Source organism: Myotis yumanensis, unplaced genomic scaffold, assembly GCF_028538775.1.
Source record: "Myotis yumanensis isolate MYYU_CA2020_CCGP unplaced genomic scaffold, mMyoYum1.0.hap1 SCAF_2, whole genome shotgun sequence".
Taxonomy (NCBI): domain Eukaryota; kingdom Metazoa; phylum Chordata; class Mammalia; order Chiroptera; family Vespertilionidae; genus Myotis; species Myotis yumanensis.
This window is the reverse complement of record NW_027223753.1, coordinates 16315249-16333869: the sequence shown is the minus strand read 5'-3', so window position 1 is coordinate 16333869 and position 18621 is coordinate 16315249. Positions and strand designations below refer to the sequence as shown.

Below are 18621 nucleotides of genomic sequence, written 5' to 3'. Positions count from 1 at the left end.
CAGAGATTCTGTAGAGGGCCGGAGAAATGAACAAAGTGCACCATTTTGGAGCATCCAGTCTGAATGTTCAGAGGCATGTCCTCCCCTCACTTTCTTACCTGTCATAAGGATGAATACCTAAATGCAAACTTATTATGCAGGAGTGACTTCTCGGAAAAGAGGGAAAGGCTATGGGTAATAGAGATGGCCCAGGGCCAGAAATTCATGATGCCTTCCCAATACACAAATTTCTCTTTCCTCTTAGCCTACCACCTGTTACAGCCTGGATACCCTCAATCACCTTTCGGAGAGAATCACATTCCTTCTGCCAGACCTCCATTTCCACCTTTGGACCTTCTTCCTGTTGGGCTGGACCTTCTCCACTGGCCTCCATACACTGCTTATCTTGCAGGCTGAAAGACAGTGGCCTCTTTAAGAAGTCTGAAGTCAGAGGGATGTGGCTCTGACTCCTGATCTGCTTGTATGTTTGGGACAAAACACTTAGGCCCTTCTGAGCCACAGCTGAGGATAACATTAGGTCTGTTGTAATGGAAGGTATGCCACACTGAAACTACTTAGTCTTATATGAGTTCCCTTTATTAGAAGCCAATATCTATCTATACAATGGCCACCTGCCCAAGGCTTTTATTCTTTGTTTTGATATCTAAAAATAAACATTCATCACATGTAATTAGATTATAAAAGTCATACATGTATACTGTAGAACTTTGGAAAACACAAAAAAATCTCCTTTTTTCTTGGTATACATAGTTTGGGGCAGAATCAACTTTGTCCCCTAACTTCACTTCTGACTCCAAACAATGGTCTCCCCTAATGGATCCCCACAGTCACTTTCATCATGGCCCATCTGCTAAGATAAACAACAGGGTCACTGTGGTATATTAGGATGAAAAATCCAATCCATCCCATTAGAAACTGGATTTGATCCAAGAAGCTGTTGAAACACAGCCATCACATTTTCAGAAATTGCTATTAATATGGATGAGGCTCCCAAGACACCCTGAGAGTACATTATGATATTTTGTTTTGTTCTCAGAACCTGTTGTGGCAATCAAAAGCAATCCCTAGTGTAGAGAAGAAACAGATTCTGCTGGTAGTCCTTAGCTTACAAGGTTCAAAATGTGGATAACCCCCCAGTTCTCAGCACCAGGATCTACTTTTGCAAATATACAGACAACTTATTCCCCAGTTTATAAAGTGCTTTCATTCATTCAACACAAATATTCAAGGATTATTATCCAGTATTATTATGGCAGGCACTGAGCTGGACCCTTCTAAAGGATAAAATGACAAGTTCCCACTGTACCATTATATCCCCCATACTCCATCTCAAAGACATAGGTCGTTTTTCTATTATTCACACTCCAAACAAAACGAAGCTTAGAGAAGTAGAGATTAGAGCAGTCACACAAGTAGTATGGGGTAGCTAGGACCAGAACCTAGCCCTCCACTGCCTCAACTTCACAGGGATATTTACCTATGTCCAGTGCAGAATTCTGCTTCTGTCTGTCTCAGACTTTCCAGTTGAACCTCCTTTCTGCAGGCTGCCTGGGTCTCCTCCAGCAAATTCTCCAACTCAGTCACTCTCTCCTGCAGCTCTGTGATCTTCAACTCAGAATCCTTAAGCTGAGAGACAGGATTCCATGCTTAGGTCAACAAACTAAAAAAGACTGTCTGGGTCTTGGAAAATTTACAGTCCAGCTGTGTCTTGATATGACTGGGGATTTTCCTTTCAGGAAACCACGGGGTAACTGCATACAGCAGAGGCGGAGAAAGTCCCCCTGGTTTGGCCACTCCTTGCTTGCCCCAGGTACACCCAGACATTGCTGCTACCTGCTGGCTCTGCTTCTGATGGTCTTCCAGGGTGGGCAGGTCAGCCAGGTAGCGCTCCAAGGTTTCAATACGCTGCTGCTTCTCCCGGTTTTGCTCGGATTCCTTCTGGCATTTCTTTTTCAAATTATTGATATGTTTATCACGACCCTTGACCTAGGGAAAGACATGTCTAGAATCTATCGCCATCAACTCCTCCAGGAACCTGAACATCAACTTTTTTTTTTTTTTAACTGACCACTGTCTCTGTTCTTAGAGCTGTAAATATATTTCTACTACAACGAAGGCAGGAAGTGGTTCAAATTTTACCATTAGAGATTAGGGCATAAAGTGCAGAGTTAACACACCTGAACTTTCCAATCAAGGACAAAGAAGAAGAGCTCCCTAGGCTGTTTTCAAAAACTGCCCAAGTACTTCTGCATAATAAATAATCTGTCTGGCCCTAGCCGCTGTCCCATGCATTCCGGTTTGATTCCTGGTCAGGGCACAAATCGCCAGTAGGGGGCATGCAGGAGGCAGCGATTAATGTTCCTCACACAGATGTTTCTCCCTCTCCCTTCCTCTCTAAATAAACCAATAAAAATAAACCAACAAAAAAAAGTCAACAGAGGAGGAGACAAAGTATGTAAGAAATTTCAATATATTTTCAGAAGATGAAAGTGGATGGAGGGATAAATGACTTGGAGCAGAGGAGTTATAATCTGCAGTGGGAGTTAACATTTAGAAAACAATGTGCCCTTCACAACTCCCAATAATCTCTGTACTGAAGGCACCAGGTACTCCTGGGGCAGGTTATCAGCCATAGATCTGAAAAATAGGGGGATTTACTGCAAATCTATATACAGGTTAGCTGGATACCATCCTCACCCTAGGTTTCCCCAACAGGAGAATGGAGATTTAATCTCTGGAGAAATCAAATGAGAGATTCCAGACTCAGGAATATCAGTCACAGCAGACAGAGAGTGAAGTGGTGGGTTGAAAATAAGTACAAGTAAAAATCAATGTACAGAACGGTGGGACTCTAAACCTCATCTTGTTCTCAGTGTCAAGAACCTAACAACTAAAAGCATTCTTGCTCCCAGCTGTTCCATGGAACAGGCTGAAGATTCTTTTCTAGAGAGAGGTAAGACAGATACTTATATTTGAGGGTTCCCAAGAGAGATGACAGTTTAAGTCTGGACATACTATAGACAAGTCTACCAGGCAACCACCATGAACCCAGAGCTTCCATCCAGCTTTTAAATACTTCCTTTTATTCAAGGATCACCAAGACTCTAACTTGAAAGTCACCAAACAAAATACAAAGCCCTGAAGGAAACAAGAAACACTATAAGTAGGTGCAGATATCCCAAAAGGTATAATCAATATAATCAAAGAAATAAGCTAACTGCATCCATGAAATAAAAACAGCATAAGCCCTAGCTGGTTTGGATAGAGCATCGGCCTACGGACTGCAGGGTCTCAGGTTCGACTCAGTCAAGGGCACATGCCTGGGTTGTGGGCTCGATCCCCAGTGGAGGGCATGCAGGAGGCAGCCGGCCGATCAATGATTCTCTCTCATCACTGATGTTTCTCTCTCTCTCCCTCTCTGTTCCTCTCTGAAATCAATAAAAAAAAATATTTTTAAGTAAATAAATACAGCAAAAGAACAAAAAAAGAATACTATTCATATATTTAGAGGTATATTTCAGGAGAAAGAGAAGAGTTGAGGATGAATACCTTTATGGAGTAGACTAGGAATTGAACTGTGACCTCCTGGTTCATAGGTCGACGCTCAACCACTGAGCCACACTGACCAGGCTAAGTTTCTTTCATAACAAGCCTCTCAAAGTCCTTGTTGTACCAGAGGCACCAATATCACCTGGGAACTTGCTAAAATGTAGGCTCTCAGGCCTCCTTCCCTTACAGAACTACTGAAGCTGGATCTGCATTTTAAACAAGATCTCCAAGTAATTTTTTTTTTTTTTAAATATATTTTATTGATTTTTTACAGAGAGAGGAAGGGAGAGAGATAGAGAGTTAGAAACATCGATGAGAGAGAAACATCGATCAGCTGCCTCTTGCACACCTCCCACTGGGGATGTGCCCGCAACCCAGGTACATGCCCTTGACCGGAATCGAACCTGGGACCTTTCAGTCCGCAGGCCGACGCTCTATCCACCGAGCCAAACCGGTTCTGGCCAAGTAATTTTTTAAAAATATTTTTTTATTGATTTCAGAGAGAGGAAGGGAGAGTGAGAGATAGAAACATCAATGATGCCAAAACCGGTTTGGCTCAGTGGATAGAGCGTCGGCCTGTGGACTGAAGGGTCCCGGGTTCGATTCCGGTTGGGGGCATGTGCCTTGGTTGCGGGCACATCCACAGTGGGAGGTGTGCAAGAGGCAGCTGATAGATGTTTCTCTCTCATCGATGTTTCTAACTCTCTCTCTCTCTCCCTTCCTCTCTGTAAAAAGTCAATAAAATATTAAAAAAAAAAAAAAAAAAAAAAAAGAAACATCAATGATGAGAATCATTGACCGGCTGCCTCCTTCACGCCCCCTACTGTGAATCAAGCCCACAACCTGGGTACATGCCCTTGACCGGATTCGAACCTGGGACCCTTCAGTCCCCAGGCCAGTGCTCTATCCACAAAGCCAAACTGGCTAGGGTCAAGTAATTCTTTTTTACTTTTCCTACCCCTAACCGAAACTAAGTTTAACCTTACTCTTAACCCTAACCATATACCTAAGCTCAACTTAAACCTAACCCTAACACTAAATCATGCCTAACCCTCTTAATAACCCTAATACTAAACCCTAACCCAAAAACTATCTAACTTCTTCCACTAAGTGAAACCCTAACCTTATACCTAAACTCATCCCTAACCCTAAAACTCAACCCTATCCCTAACTCTAACCCCAACCCTACCCACTATTGCTAACCTCAACACTAACCCTAAAACTAACACAAAAGCTAACCTGATGTTTAACCTCAACACGAACCCAAACTCTACACTAACCTTAACCCTGACCCTATCCTAACAGTAACTCCATACCTAAACTTCACCCTAACCGTAACACTAATGCTAACAATATACCTAATCTTAAACTTAATCCTAACCTAACCCCAACACTCTATAAAATCCTCTTCATAACTCTAATCCTAACCAAAATCCTAATCCAAACTTATACCTATCCTCAACACTAATCCTAACACTAATCCTAGACCTAACTCAACTCTCCATCACTAACTTTAACCAGAAACATAACTCTTTACTATCTTCAACCCTAATCCTGTCCCTAAACCAACCTCAACCCTAATACTATATCTAACCCTAACCCTGTACTAAACTCAACCCTAATTCTAACTCAAAACCTAATGCTATACCTAACCTCAATCCTAACCCTATACTAACTTTCATACCTAACTTTAATCCCATAACAATATTATACTTAACCCTCTCTATAACCCTAATATAATCCTAACTCATACCTGTATCTTAACCTTATCCTTAATCTAATTCTAATACTAACCCTACCAATATACCTAACCTCAATCCTAAACTTAATCCTCACACTAACCTTACACCTAAACTCAAACTGAAATCCAACCTTAACACTAACCCTATCTCTGTACTAAACTTCAACCCTACACCGAACCTTTACCCTAAATCTTACCCTAATCCTAGCAGTAACTTAACCCTATACCTAACCTCAGCCATAACCCTAAACCTAAACTATACTTAACTTTAACCTAACTTAACCCTAAAACTAACCATATACGTGGGTCAACTCTAAACCTACTCTGACTCTATCCTAACAGTAACTCCATACCTAATGATCTTTTTAAATTAAAAAGATCAATTTAAAAAATCTTTTTAGAAAAGCACTCTTAAGCACATTAAAGTTTAAAGTTTAAGCACTGCTCTAGTTGATTTTGATGTAGATGGTCCAGAACTAAACATTACTAAACTGCCCCCATCCCTAGAACATCTGCATTAGAGAAAGCTGTGAATAGAACCAAAAGATTTTAAATCAGCCCTGGCTGTGTTTCTCAGTGGTTAGAGCGCAGGCCCATGTACTGCGTGGGTTCAATTCCTGGTCAAGGGCAAGTACCTGGGTTGGCTCCCCAGCCTGTGTGGGAGGCAACAAATCAATGTGTTTCTCTCACATCAATGTTTCTCTCTCCCTCTCTCCCCCCTTCCCTTCCACTCTCTCTCTTAAAAAAAAAAAAAAGAGGAAAAAAAAGATTTTAAATCAGCTCTTTCTATGACAACCAAGCTCACTCAAAGACAATTCTAAGAGCAATGGCAAAAATGTAAAAACTCCCAAGCTGGCTGCACACATGGAATTCTTCTCCTTTTTAGGTAGAGTGAAGAGAAACCAGGCTGAATGGTGCAAATTTACCATAGGTATTTAAACATCATGCAATGGTATCATCTGGTATGACTGCTCAGGCCGGTTTTCCACCTATGTCACCTGGTGGCCCATCACAATCTGGGGCAGTGAGGGCTTATACTGTGGTAGTTTTGTGGAGATGAAACAGAAAGAAGGAGCTCCATTTCTAGCAGACCAATCCTGCATGAGAAGTCAATGCAGGGTCTGACCCAATTGGCTGGCTTCTCCTGGTTCCAAGAATGGGGCCAGAAACAGCTTAGCGTTTGGCAGGAGAAGGCTGACTGTCAACTCCTTTGTGAATTAGAGAGCTATCAGCTCCTTAGCTCACCCTATCTTCTTGTTTCTTCCCCTCCTCTGAATGCTTCTGCAACGCCACTCTGAGAGACTCTCTGATGAGTTGGACTTCAACTTCTGAAGCAGAAAGTTTCCTTTCAAGCTCGATCTTTTCCTTGTTCAAGGCTTCTGTCTTCTGCGCAAACTGCGCACGTAAGAAAGTGTTCTCTCGCTGCAATTCCTGCAGAAAGATTCTCAATATACCTATTCCTTACTCTTACAGTCCTATGTAATTTACTTATCCCAGCAGACTTCATGGCCAAATATTATCTTTCTCTGAAAATTTCAAGCAGTGCTTCTCAGAATGTGATCCTAGGACTAACAGCATCAGTATCACCTGGGAATTTGTTAGAAATGCAAATTCTTGAGCCCAATTCCAAGACCCACTGAATCAGGAACTCTGGGGTTGGGTCTTAACAATCTATGTTTTAAAAAGCCCTCCAGATCCCTGGCTGGAGTGGCTCGGTTGGGTGTCATCCCGTGCACCAAAAGGTTGCCAGTTAGATTACTGGTCAGGACACACACCCGAGTGGTGGGCTCCATCCGTGGGAGGGGGTATGCAGGAGGCAGCCGATCTATATGTCGCTCTCACACAGTTTCTTTCTCTCTCTTTCTAAAGATCAATTTAAAAAATCTTTTTAGAAAAGCACTCCAGGTGATTCTGATGCACACTCACATTTCAGAACCACTGCTGTAAAGCAATACCTGAGGAGTTTTAGTATCATAGAAGGAACACAGGACAAGACACTAGAAGACCTGGACTCAAGGCCAGGCCAACTGACTCAAGGGCTCAAGGCCAATTTTTTCATCAGTAAATTAGAGAACTGAACTAGATTTTATCTAACAACTAGAGGCTGGTGCATGAATTCGTGCACGGGTGGGGTCCCTAGGCCTGGCCAGCGATCAGGGCCTGCTAGGCGGGGAGAGGGACCATGGGAGGTTGGCTGCTGGCACCCAAGGAAGGAACCGGCCCTCAGCCCCCCTGGGAAATGGGCTGTGTCCGCTGCCACTTACCCCCAGTTCCCCGTCCCAGCCCAGGGCCTGAAGGCCCCAGCAGGGTCAGGAGAGGAGGCCATGGTCACCAGGCCCGGTGTGGGAAGAATGGACTCCACACCACCACCGCGCGGTTCCCTGCCTCCCCCTCTCCTCCTTCCCTCTCATAGCGACTGGTCAACCAGTCGTCCCAGTCATTCAGGCATAATGGTCGCTATATAGATTTGATTCTATAAGATGGAACAGTCTAACAAGCCCACTAGGTGGCAAAACCAGTACTATAATCTGTCTATATCCATCACTCAAAAGCCCAAATTGCAGAGACTCTTAGCCAACAAAGCTGGCTTTTTCTAGAGTCATTGACCGCAGTGAGAATATGGCTTCCTTCAGCTGTTCCTAGACATGGAAGATAAAAATTAAAATGGCTCTAAATACACCGTTACATCTGCCTCTCCTTCCATTGGCCAGGGCTGGTAGATTAAGACCTCAGAACATCATCCAACTCTAGGACCTTACAATGTACCTTACTCTGCCTTCCTTTTCTCCCAAGTATATACTGACACCAAAGCATCTGGACTTCCACCTGCTTCTATCCTCAAGCCTTTTCTGCCCCGACATGGGCAGGACAAGAGTTGCTTTAAATTAGGATGTTTACTCTTTGAGGGAAGGGACACCTTAGATCACTTGGTTTCTTTTCTATTTCCTGGATACCTAACAGTGCCAAGCATAGCTAAGATACCAAATTATGACAAGCAGAATGCTAACCCAACTGCCAATGCTTACCTGCAGCCTCAGCAAGCAGACATCCCCAAAGGGGGCAGGGCGGCCCAAAAGGGCACTGTGGACTTGTAGTTCACTCTCTCGCACTTTCTGCTCCAGCTGAGAGATGTGTTTCCTCTGTCTGCAAAAGCCAGAAGAATAGGGTCCAGGATTCTAACACTAACCAACTTGCAAATATAAGCCCCCACTTTCCTTAGATGGGTACATCGATGCTATATAAGCAAGGACCTTGGATTCTGGGCAGTACTATTTTGCTGGAGGAGAACAAATGAGAAAGCTGACAGGCGAAATGAAGAAAGATCAGCTACAAAGAACCCGCTGCCTGCTTTAGGCACTCCCAGAGCCCCTGCAGATACACAATTAGTCTATCACATTAGTCAGCTAGAGGACTAGGCTGCTTATCAACCTAGCTCTACCATGAGGCAAGGAGTGAACATAAACAGAGGGGAATGTAGTGCCCTTGAGGAGAATTCATTAAGTGTCCTCAGTGGGGGCTGAGAGAACAGAAGCTGGTCTATGGTAGGTACCCTATGCTCTCTTACTTGTCAATGAGGAGTTCCTTTTCCTTTAGAAGGTGTTCATTACTGTTCAAAATGCTGACCAACTGTGCTGGTTCTAACATGGGCAGTGAAGGAGCAAATGCAGCAGGATGGTGGCAGGTGGCTCCATTCTGAAGCTGAAAGACAAGCAGGACCAAAGGGGCTTGATCTTGACGCACAGGCACCTGAAAACACCTGAGCAATATCCTGGGTCTGTAGTCAAGGCTCATTTTGGCTCAGACTAAGAAGGCCCAGTGTTTATGAAATAATTTTAGCTCTGATGCATGACTGGAAAGAACCTGCCAGGGAGACTTCTGCCAACTGGACACAGCTCAGAAAGGCTCTAGTTTCTAAGAAAAGGTCAGTTATCTTTTATTATCTGGCAACAGAAGCAAACCAAGAGCTAAGATGTCCTCAACAACTAGAAAAAAATAGTATATTCAGCTTCTTTCCTTCCCACTCTTAAGTAGCACACGGACTTTTTTAAAAACACAAAACTGGTATAGTGGAAAAAGCATAGGAGTCAAAGACAATTTTTAAACCCTAGCTCTGTCACTTAACCAGCTTTGTGATCCTGGGCAAATTACTTAGTCTAAGAGCCTAGTAAATTTCTACATTTACCTCATCAAAATGGTATAAGGATTAATTAAGATTCTGTATGTAGCCCTAACCGGTTTGGCTCAGTGGATAGAGTGTCAGCCTGCACACTCAAGGGTCCCAGGTTCGATTCCAGTCAAGGGCATGTACTTTGGTTGTGGGCACATATCCACTAGGGAATGTGCAGGAGGCAGCTGATCAATGTTTCTCTCTCATCGATGTTTCTAACTCTCTATCCCTTTCCTTTCCTCCTTGTAAAAAATCAATAAAATATATATATATTTTTAAAAAGATTCTGTATGTAAAAGTACCTAGCCTAGTGACTTTGTTGGGTCTTCTCTTGTAACCCTCTACTTTGGAGAACCTATCTGGTGTTTCATTAGACCACCAACATATTCAATGGCATCCACAAGCCTTCATTTCTTACCTATAAACATTTTCCCTCTTTCTTACAAATGTTTTCTTTAGAGTCAAAACTTAGAAGACTCAACCTATACAAGTTCAAAGATCTGTACCAAACCCCAAAATCCAAGGAAAGAAGCACCTCCACCTACCTGCATTTGTTCCATCTGTAAACGAATCAACTCCAGATGCTGCCGACAAGTGCTGAGTTCACAAGACCGCTCTCGAGGATGCCAAGGGTCAGAATTTGGCTGCCACACCTGAGAGGATAGAGGCTTGGAGAGCCCAGGAGCAGGCTGGAGTCCCAAAGGGAGCAACCCACTGCTGCTAGGATGTAGTCCATTCCGTTCACATACCACACCACTGTCTGGGGTCTTCTTGGTCTCAGGCAACCCTTTGTATAACTCCTTGTTTGGGTCGGTTCTTAGGTTGTGGAAGTGGACCCTGTAGCGAGGATCTGAATAAAGTGTCTCCATCACTGCTGACTGATTAAGGGTAGACTCCATACTGGGAATATCAAACTTCCTCATCTCTTCTTCTCTTTCATGGCCCACGGCTGGAAACCAAGACCGCTCAATTCCATTTTCTCCAGCAGTACCACAATGATACATGAAATCTCTAGATAAGCCTGGAGAATGTTTCATTCCACCAAGGTCTCCATTTCTTGTCATCCCCACACTTTCAGCTAATCCCGACAAAGGGATTTTGGAGGAAGAGGGTCTGGCAGGTGTAGAATTTGGCTTGGCAGGAGAGGTCCCTAAAGTAGAAGGCATCACGTGGGCTGTTGGAATGGTCACGTGGCTTTTGATGGGCTGGAAAGACGGACTGCTACTTGAGCTGCAAAAATCTGTGGAGAGAATAGTCTTCCATAAGTCAAAATCAAAGCAGCAAGGTTTGTGGAGTTGAGCTGCTATGTCTGATGTTCTCTGCCTATCCTGAGACCAAGGAGAGAGGCATTATCATCACAAATATCAGGCAAAAAAACACGATAGCCTAACTGGGAGATGTGTGTTCTAGGTTCTCAAATGCTATTCACAAGGTAAACAAAAGGCAACACTGGCTTCACTTTCAATTTATACTCTATCCCAGAGGTCCTCAAACTTTTTAAACAGGGGGCCAGTTCACTGTCCCTCAGACCGTTAGAGGGCCGGACTATAGTTTTTAAAAAAAACTATGAACAAATTCCTATGCACACTGCACATATCTTATTTTGAAGTAAAAAAACAAATGTTTTCGGCGGGCCGCATGTGGCCCGCGGGCCGTAGTTTGAGGACCCCTGCTCTATCCCTTGTATTTTAATAGAAAATCTTGCCAGTCAACAAAGCTGAAAACTGAACTTAAAAAAAAAAAAAATCAGCCCTAGCTGGTTTGGCTCAGTGGATAGAGCATTGGCCTTCGGACTGAAGGGTCCCGGGTTCGATTCCGGGCACATGCCTGGGTTGTGGGCTCAATCCCCGGTAGGGGGCGTGCAGGAGGCAGCTGATCAATGATTCTCTCTCATCATTGATGTTTCTATCTCTCTCTCCCTCTCCCTTCCTCTCTGAAATCAATAAAAACATATTTAAAACAAGAAAAAGAAACTTAAAAAAACAATCACTTACTTAAAGGAAATGGATTAGGTCCTACTCTTCTGGGAGCTGGGAACCTCTAAGCTATAATCCAACCTAATAAAAATATCTTTTCCAAGATCTGCAAGAATCCTCTGTGACCTCCAAAAGCTCCCCAGTGAAGGTGAGGAATGAGTCTAAACCATGTGAAGAATAAGGCAAACTGGATAGTGCCGCTCTATATCCAAGGCAGGGAATACAGCATCTGAATCAAGATTCTGTTCTCTCTCCCACACACCAGAAGCGACCGCCTGGATATGTGAAGTTATTCTTAGTAACTCTCAGGTTTCATTCTAGCACAGTGAGCATTCTCAAGTGGGTACACACTGAAATGCTCTAACTTGTATTTTGCCTTTCACTTACCCCTTTGTTTGTATCCAACTGTGATTTTTTTCCCTTTTCCCTCAGACTGGACTTATGTTTCTTTTAGCTCCTTCCTAGTCTTTTAAGTGCTACTCTGAAGAAGACTACAAGGTCACAATACTAACATGCCAGGGTAGTGGCTACAAGAAAACAAGTAAGAAAACATACCTGTTACCTTACTCAGGCAGAAAACTGAGTAAGGGGAAAGGAATATAAATGTCTTCCCTTTTCAATTATGCCCAGTACTCTTTCTAAACCAAGCGCATCTACCATGGTAAGAGTGGACTACCAATCTGTTTCTTTTTTTCTTTCCATCAACCAACACAGAACACACTCAGCTACCAAGGACAGATACTATAACCTTTCCTAGAATTATATGAGTACAGATGAGCAACCATCTTCTCATATGAGTTTGTAAGCAGCTCTTTAAAAACACAGGCAAGCCAAATTACCCCTTATAATGTATGCAGAATTTCTAATCTCCTATACTCAGATGATCTTAGGGATATATAAAAGGCCATACTAAAAACAAGCAAACAAAACAAAAAAACAAGTAATTTCTAATAATATGCTTTAGTCTCTCAGGACCAAGAGAGAAGGACATTTCAGTCAAAGGATGTTTTTGATGTCCCACAACTTTAAATACAGAACTAGTCAACAGGTAGACTGGTGATGATGAAGACTTCTAAGATCAGCCTGGCCGGTGTGGCTCAGGTTTGAGCTTCGGCTCATGAACCAGGAGATCACTGGTTCGATCCCAGTCAAGGCACAAGCCCAGGTTGTGGGCTCAATCCCCACTAGGGGAAGTGCAGAAGGCAGCCAATCAATGTTTCTCATCAATGTTTCTCTCTCTCTCCCTCTCCGTTCTTCTCTAAAAAAATAAAAACATTTAAAAAAATAAAATGTAGGTTGTGAAACATTTCAACAGTGAATAATATTGTTTAATTTTTTTTTTTTTTAAAAGGACTTCCAAGACTAGGAAGCTCTCTACATAAAATCCTCCATAACACCCAACCAGTGTGGCTCAGTGGTTGAGCCCTGATCTATGAGGTCACGGTTCGATTCCTGGTCAGGGCACATGCCTGGATTGCAGGCTTGATTCTTGGTGGGAGGCGTGCAGGAGGCAGCCGATCAATGATTCTCTCTTATAACTGGTGTTTCTATTTCTCTCCCCCTTCTTCTCTAAAATAAAAAAATAAATATGTTTTTTAAAATCCCCCCAAACAGCACAATAGTATCCACTCCCACCAACAGTTCCTGCTCCAAAAATATAATTTTGGAACAGAAGAGAGGGACTGCTACGAAGGGCTGCTAATATGTTGAAGTTAGTTAACACCTCTTTCCATTCTCCATTCACAGCACCACTCTCTCTCTCAAGACTCACCAAATTCAGTTTTGAGTCCATAACACCCAAAGTAGTAATGCCAAAGCCCAAAAGGTACTAACTGACCCAGGAGAATATAGTTTTTCTAATTTCTTGGTGAGTGTGGTCCACCTACGGATGACAGAAGTGAAGTCTGTCAGCATTTGTCACTTGTCTATTAGGTTTGTTTATTTATATTAAGGAAACTGCCTGATTCTTACAAAATACTAAAAAGTAAGTTGGACCTGAAGTATGGTTTGTGGTTCAGAACACTTCGAAACAAAATGGCAGCACTTATTTTCAAAAGGGTCACTACCTTGCACAATTTTCAAAGTCTTTCAAAATTTAGTATTTGGGATATGTTGTTTTTATTTAGAGAAGTCTGGCTTTTACCTGAACCTCTCCCCGAAAACTATTAGCCATTTTTTTTAACCAGCTTGAAAGCCCTCTCCCATGCATTGACCAAATGGAAATAATAAAGCTTTTTGCAGCAAAAACAAAACAAAACCCAAACTAACAAACAACAAAAACACAGGTGGGTCAGGACCAGATCATAAGAGAACTGAGGCCTCTGAATTTTATCCTGTAAATAATGGAAACAAGTGAAGATTGCAGAAAAAGGAAACTATGAAATCAGGCTTTTAGAAAGATTAATCTGGCAGTAGAGGAGAGATTAGACGTTGTTTGTGATAGGACAAACAGTAGAAATTGAGAGGAAGGGACCAGCTGTGGGAAACATGGAATAAGAAGTATCAGGCAGACTTAGTGGACTGACTTAGGAATATTCTGGAAATGACAATACACCTGGAATACAACCTGAAAGTGACAACACATATTGGTAATCAAATTATTAATCCAAACTTACCCTCTGTCATGTCTGAGCATGATGTGCCAATGGCTGTGTCCCCACTGTCAGTAACACTGGAACAGCGGCTGAAGCGGCTCCGAAAGGCCTCCGAGATAACTGGAGTCTGCCATTCACAACCCAGAGAACTGCTTTTCTTAATCACAATGGAACCTGAAACAAGTAGCATTTCTACCTTTAGAGTGAACCAGCTGATGCAACCCCACAAGACTCTTTTTAAAAAATCACTTAAACTTGTGAGAAATAGCAGCATCCCACCCCCTTCTCTCTCCTGTGCCCATTTCAGCAACTCTGAGTTTGTTAATTTTAAATGGAAATAGCATGAGGTGAGAATGTTCAAAGACAGAACCAAGACCTACCAAGAATCCAGGAGTACTGAGACAGAAAACGATAATATTTGATGGTAGCTACCATTTCTGAAATCTAGAAGCCACAGCACTTTATAAACATGATCTCATCTACCTATTTACTGAAAAGTATTATCATATTAACACCCCTATTTTATAGAGGTTAGTTAGAACTGAGATTGGAACCTAGGTTGTTCTAATCCCAATACCTACATTCTTCCTTCTTACAAGGTTTATCAACAGGTGCTGTTAGCCTTCTGGGCAAGACAATTCTTCAATGTATAAAGGATGATTTAGCCGAACCGGTTTGGCTCAGTGGATAGAGCATCGGCCTGCGGACTGGAGGGTCCCGGGTTCGATTCCGGTCAAGGGCATGCACCTTAGTTGTGGGCACATCCCTACTGGGGGGCGTGCAGGAGGCAGCTGATCGATCTCTCTCATCGATGTTTCTAACTCTTCTATCCCTCTCCCTTCTTCTCTGTAAAAAAATCAATAAAAATATATATTTAAAAAAAAAAAAAAAAGGATGATTTAGCATTCCCGGTCCCCATCCACTTAGCCCACCCCATCCTACCATCATTGTGCAACCTGAAACTACTCTGTATGTTTCCAAATGCTCCCTATGGTAATAGGAAAACCACTGTTTGACTGAACCACAGTACCCTCATGAGTAGGGTGAATCCAGATCAAGGTGAGTCTTAAAAGTCAACCTGAAGAGCTTTTGAGAGCAATGCAAAAACAAACAAACAAACAAACACCCCAAACCAACCAACCAAAGTTTCTGAGTGGGTAAGATATAAGATTGATGAAATTTATTTGACTTTACTAACTAAGATTTAAATTCAAATTATTTATTTAAAAAAATTTTATTTATTGATTTGAGAGAGAAACAGATTTGTTGTCCCACTTAGTTATGCATTCATTTGTTGATTCTTGTATGTGCCTTGGCCAGGAATGGAACCGCAACCTTGGCATATTAGGACAATGTTCTAACCAACTGACTACCCGGCCAGGGCTCAAATTATTTTTTTTTAAACCACTATAATTTTTCTAAATTCTAACTGATGATCCATGTAAAAAAAACAAACAAAAAAGCAAAAACAACAAAAAAACAAACAAAAAAAGGTAATGGCAGTTATTTCATTTTTTTTTTTACTTAATTCATTCAAGTACCAGAGTATAAGATGAAATCAGAAAATATGGTTCTACAGATTCTCTGATCTAGTGTGAAGCCAATAATATTTGAACACAATCATCTTATTCTCTTCTTCCAAGCCACCTAATTCCTTCTACTTTTGCTCCTTTTTGAGCTACCATTACTTCTGCATTCTACTGAAAGAACCCTAATTTTACCTAAAGACTCCTTTTATCCTTTGGGTCACAGTGAACTGTCTGATTTGAAAGAATCTATATACATGCAGTAATCTGTAATAATCTTTTTTTTAAATGAAAGTCTTTCATTAATATTTATTTTTTTAGAGAGAGGAAGGGAGAGAGAGAGAAACATGGATGTGAGAAACATTAATTGGTTGCTTCCCGTATATGTCCCAACTGGGGATCAAACCCACAACTGAGACATGTGCACTGATCTAGAATCGAACCCGCCACCTTTTGGTGTACTGGATGACGCTCCAACCACAATGGTCAGGGCATGTAATAATCTTTAATAAAAGACATAACCAACAATCAGATCTTCTGATCAGCGTAAGATTAGCCAGTGTTAACTATACTAAATTAGTGTAATTCTAGCCAGAAGCAAAGAAATTTGACCTCTTGGTGAGTCTATATAGTGTTACCTCTCTAGTCAGTGTAGTTTACCAGGCTTTTGAAATAGTAAAAAATGATTGAGGACCTGTATTACCATGTTCCTGGCCTCCTACTAGAAACCACTCTCTGTTATTACTATTACTAATCTTCCATTCTTCACCCCTAACCACTTTTTTCATGCACCCACTCCATATCAATTCTAAAGACATATTTGCTAAAATAAAAGTATGTTTGGTGTATAGAGGCTTATGCTTATTTCAAAATTCAAGTTTGAAAGCTGAAATTTTCTTGTGTCATATCATGTACTATCAGTAGCATCCTTATCAAACTTTAACCATTATTAATGAAATGAAAAACTATTGAAGACAAAACCATAAAAAGAAGTTGAGCTTTCTTAGGAATTGCTACATTCCAGAAACTTGCATTATACACACAATTGTTATAAGAAACTAGAGGCCCAATGCACGAAATTTCGTGCAAGAGTAGGCCTTCCTTCCCCTGGCACCGGCTTCCCTCTGGCACCCAGGACCTGGGCTTCCTATGGCTGCTGGCAGGCACCCAGGACCAGGCCTTTGCTCCGCCCTGGCTTGGTCCGGAATGACATCCGGTTTAATTAGCATATTACCCTTTTATTAGTGTAGATTGTACAATCCAGTCTAAGACAGTGCACAGCACATAAGGATGTTCAAATAGTTGCTGAATGAATCTTAAATTGATTCAGCAAATGCTTTTCAAAAGTCCTTACTATATGCAAGGCAGCATGCCTAGGCACACAGAACAACTATCTACCAAGTGTCTGCTTTGAGGCACCGTGGGATTTTAAAATAAAATAAAATAAAACATACCCTTAATTGAAGGAAATGTATCCTTTTCTTCATAAATACCACAGAATTCAAAAAGTTATTTTTGGAATGCTACCTCCTAATTAAATGTACCATATTTAGTTAATGTGTATTGTGTGTATATATTTATATAGGTTTAATATATATACTTAATACATCCTTTTAGTATATCTGAGTTTTCAAAATCTTGTCAATCCATTCTAGAGACAAATTCCCGAGTCTCCTGTGACAATACAACTGAGACTGCTGGCATTCAAGAAGAATTCCAATCTTTGTGGGCTAACAGATGACTGACCCACTCACAAAACTACAAAGACAACATAGAGCACAGTAATTTATGCTGTGTTTTTCTGATTTCAAATAGCACTATGTTCCAAAGTCATTCTGTTCCAATCCTTTATGTGTCCTCCTGTCTCAATCAATCACGTGGTCTTGTTGTAAGCACTGTACGACCAGACATAAATAGTCTTGGAGAGACCTCTTTTTCCTTTCAATATAGCCCCATGTTATAACAAAACCAACAATTAAGTATTAATACCAGCATTTCAGCAAATATTTGCTTGTTCAGTTTGTCCTTTTTTTTTTTTTTAAATATATTTTATTGATTTTTTACAGAGAGGAAGGGAGAGAGATAGAGAGTTAGAAACATCGATGAGAGAGAAACATCGATCAGCTGCCTCCTGCACATCTCCTACTGGGGATGTGCCTGCAACCCAGGTACATGCCCTTGACCGGAATCGAACCCAGGACCTTTCAGTACACAGGCCGACGCTCTATCCACTGAGCCAAACCGGTTTTGGCTCAGTTTGTCCTTTAAAGAAAATTTCTGTTATAAAATAACAGAGCAAAGGTCAGAATTTACCCAGAAAACTTTGACTACTCACCTGGTGAAGTGGGATGAGAGTTTCTCTCACTTGGATATTTTTCCTGCATGGCCATCAACACAGTTATTTGAACCAACTCTAGAATGAAGGAATAACCAGTCAGATCTCTCCACTATCTTTTAATTTCCCATTACTCATTCCCATTCAACTAAAACAATCAAAATCATACAGAGGATGCAAGTATTCTTCCACATGTTTACTCGTAAGGATACTTTTTAAGGCAAACCAATTCACAATACTCCACCCCACTTTTCTTCCTAAAGCAAAGAGAAAAAAAACCTAGACCCAGAGACTCCCAACACTGATCTTATATGGTCTTAGAACCCCTTCAATTGTTGCAAAAATTAAAAATAACATTACTTTTAATTAAATTTTGCCATGAATCTTCTTAGCCATGGGGACAGGATGGGAGGATGGGGTGGAAAAAGAACTAATTAACCAAACCAACAATTAAGCGTTATGGCTTCAATTATGACTAACATAAAAACAAAATTCCCTTATTCTTCCAGTATTCACATGATGCACAAAGATGGACAGAATTCTTGGTCATTAGCAGAACCCCAGTCCTTAGGTGGGAACATGAGGATTTCTTCTCATTTCTCCACTCAAAATATTTATATTTACTCTAATGTAGGTTCTGAGAATTCAGCAGAAATCTGATTACTATCTGTGTAAACAAAAGCTTTAATTAACTGTAATAACTGCAAGTAATAATATCTTATATTTGCATAA

The 18621-nt window shown here is 41.4% G+C and overlaps 1 protein-coding gene across 4 annotated transcripts in view; it reads right to left on the bottom strand.

The window, feature by feature from the left end:
* The window catches only part of CEP85 (centrosomal protein 85), a 34484-nt gene that overhangs the window by 7139 nt on the left and 8724 nt on the right, over positions 1–18621 (bottom strand). For 3 of the 4 annotated variants that reach the window (XR_011470208.1, XM_070404425.1, XM_070404423.1), the window contains exons 2-10: positions 17890–17967; positions 14050–14202; positions 10004–10698; positions 8856–8989; positions 8317–8434; positions 6536–6721; positions 1834–1986; positions 1478–1626; positions 281–392 (exon numbers count right to left, since the gene is read on the bottom strand). Coding sequence is in view for 3 of the 4 variants with exons in the window: in XM_070404425.1 (XP_070260526.1) it covers positions 281–392; positions 1478–1626; positions 1834–1986; positions 6536–6721; positions 8317–8434; positions 8856–8989; positions 10004–10698; positions 14050–14202; positions 17890–17944 (1755 nt within the window). In the remaining variant the exon portion in view is untranslated. The remainder of the gene's footprint in view (positions 1–280; positions 393–1477; positions 1627–1833; positions 1987–6535; positions 6722–8316; positions 8435–8855; positions 8990–10003; positions 10699–14049; positions 14203–17889; positions 17968–18621) is intronic. The other variant, XM_070404426.1, reaches the window with a different exon arrangement.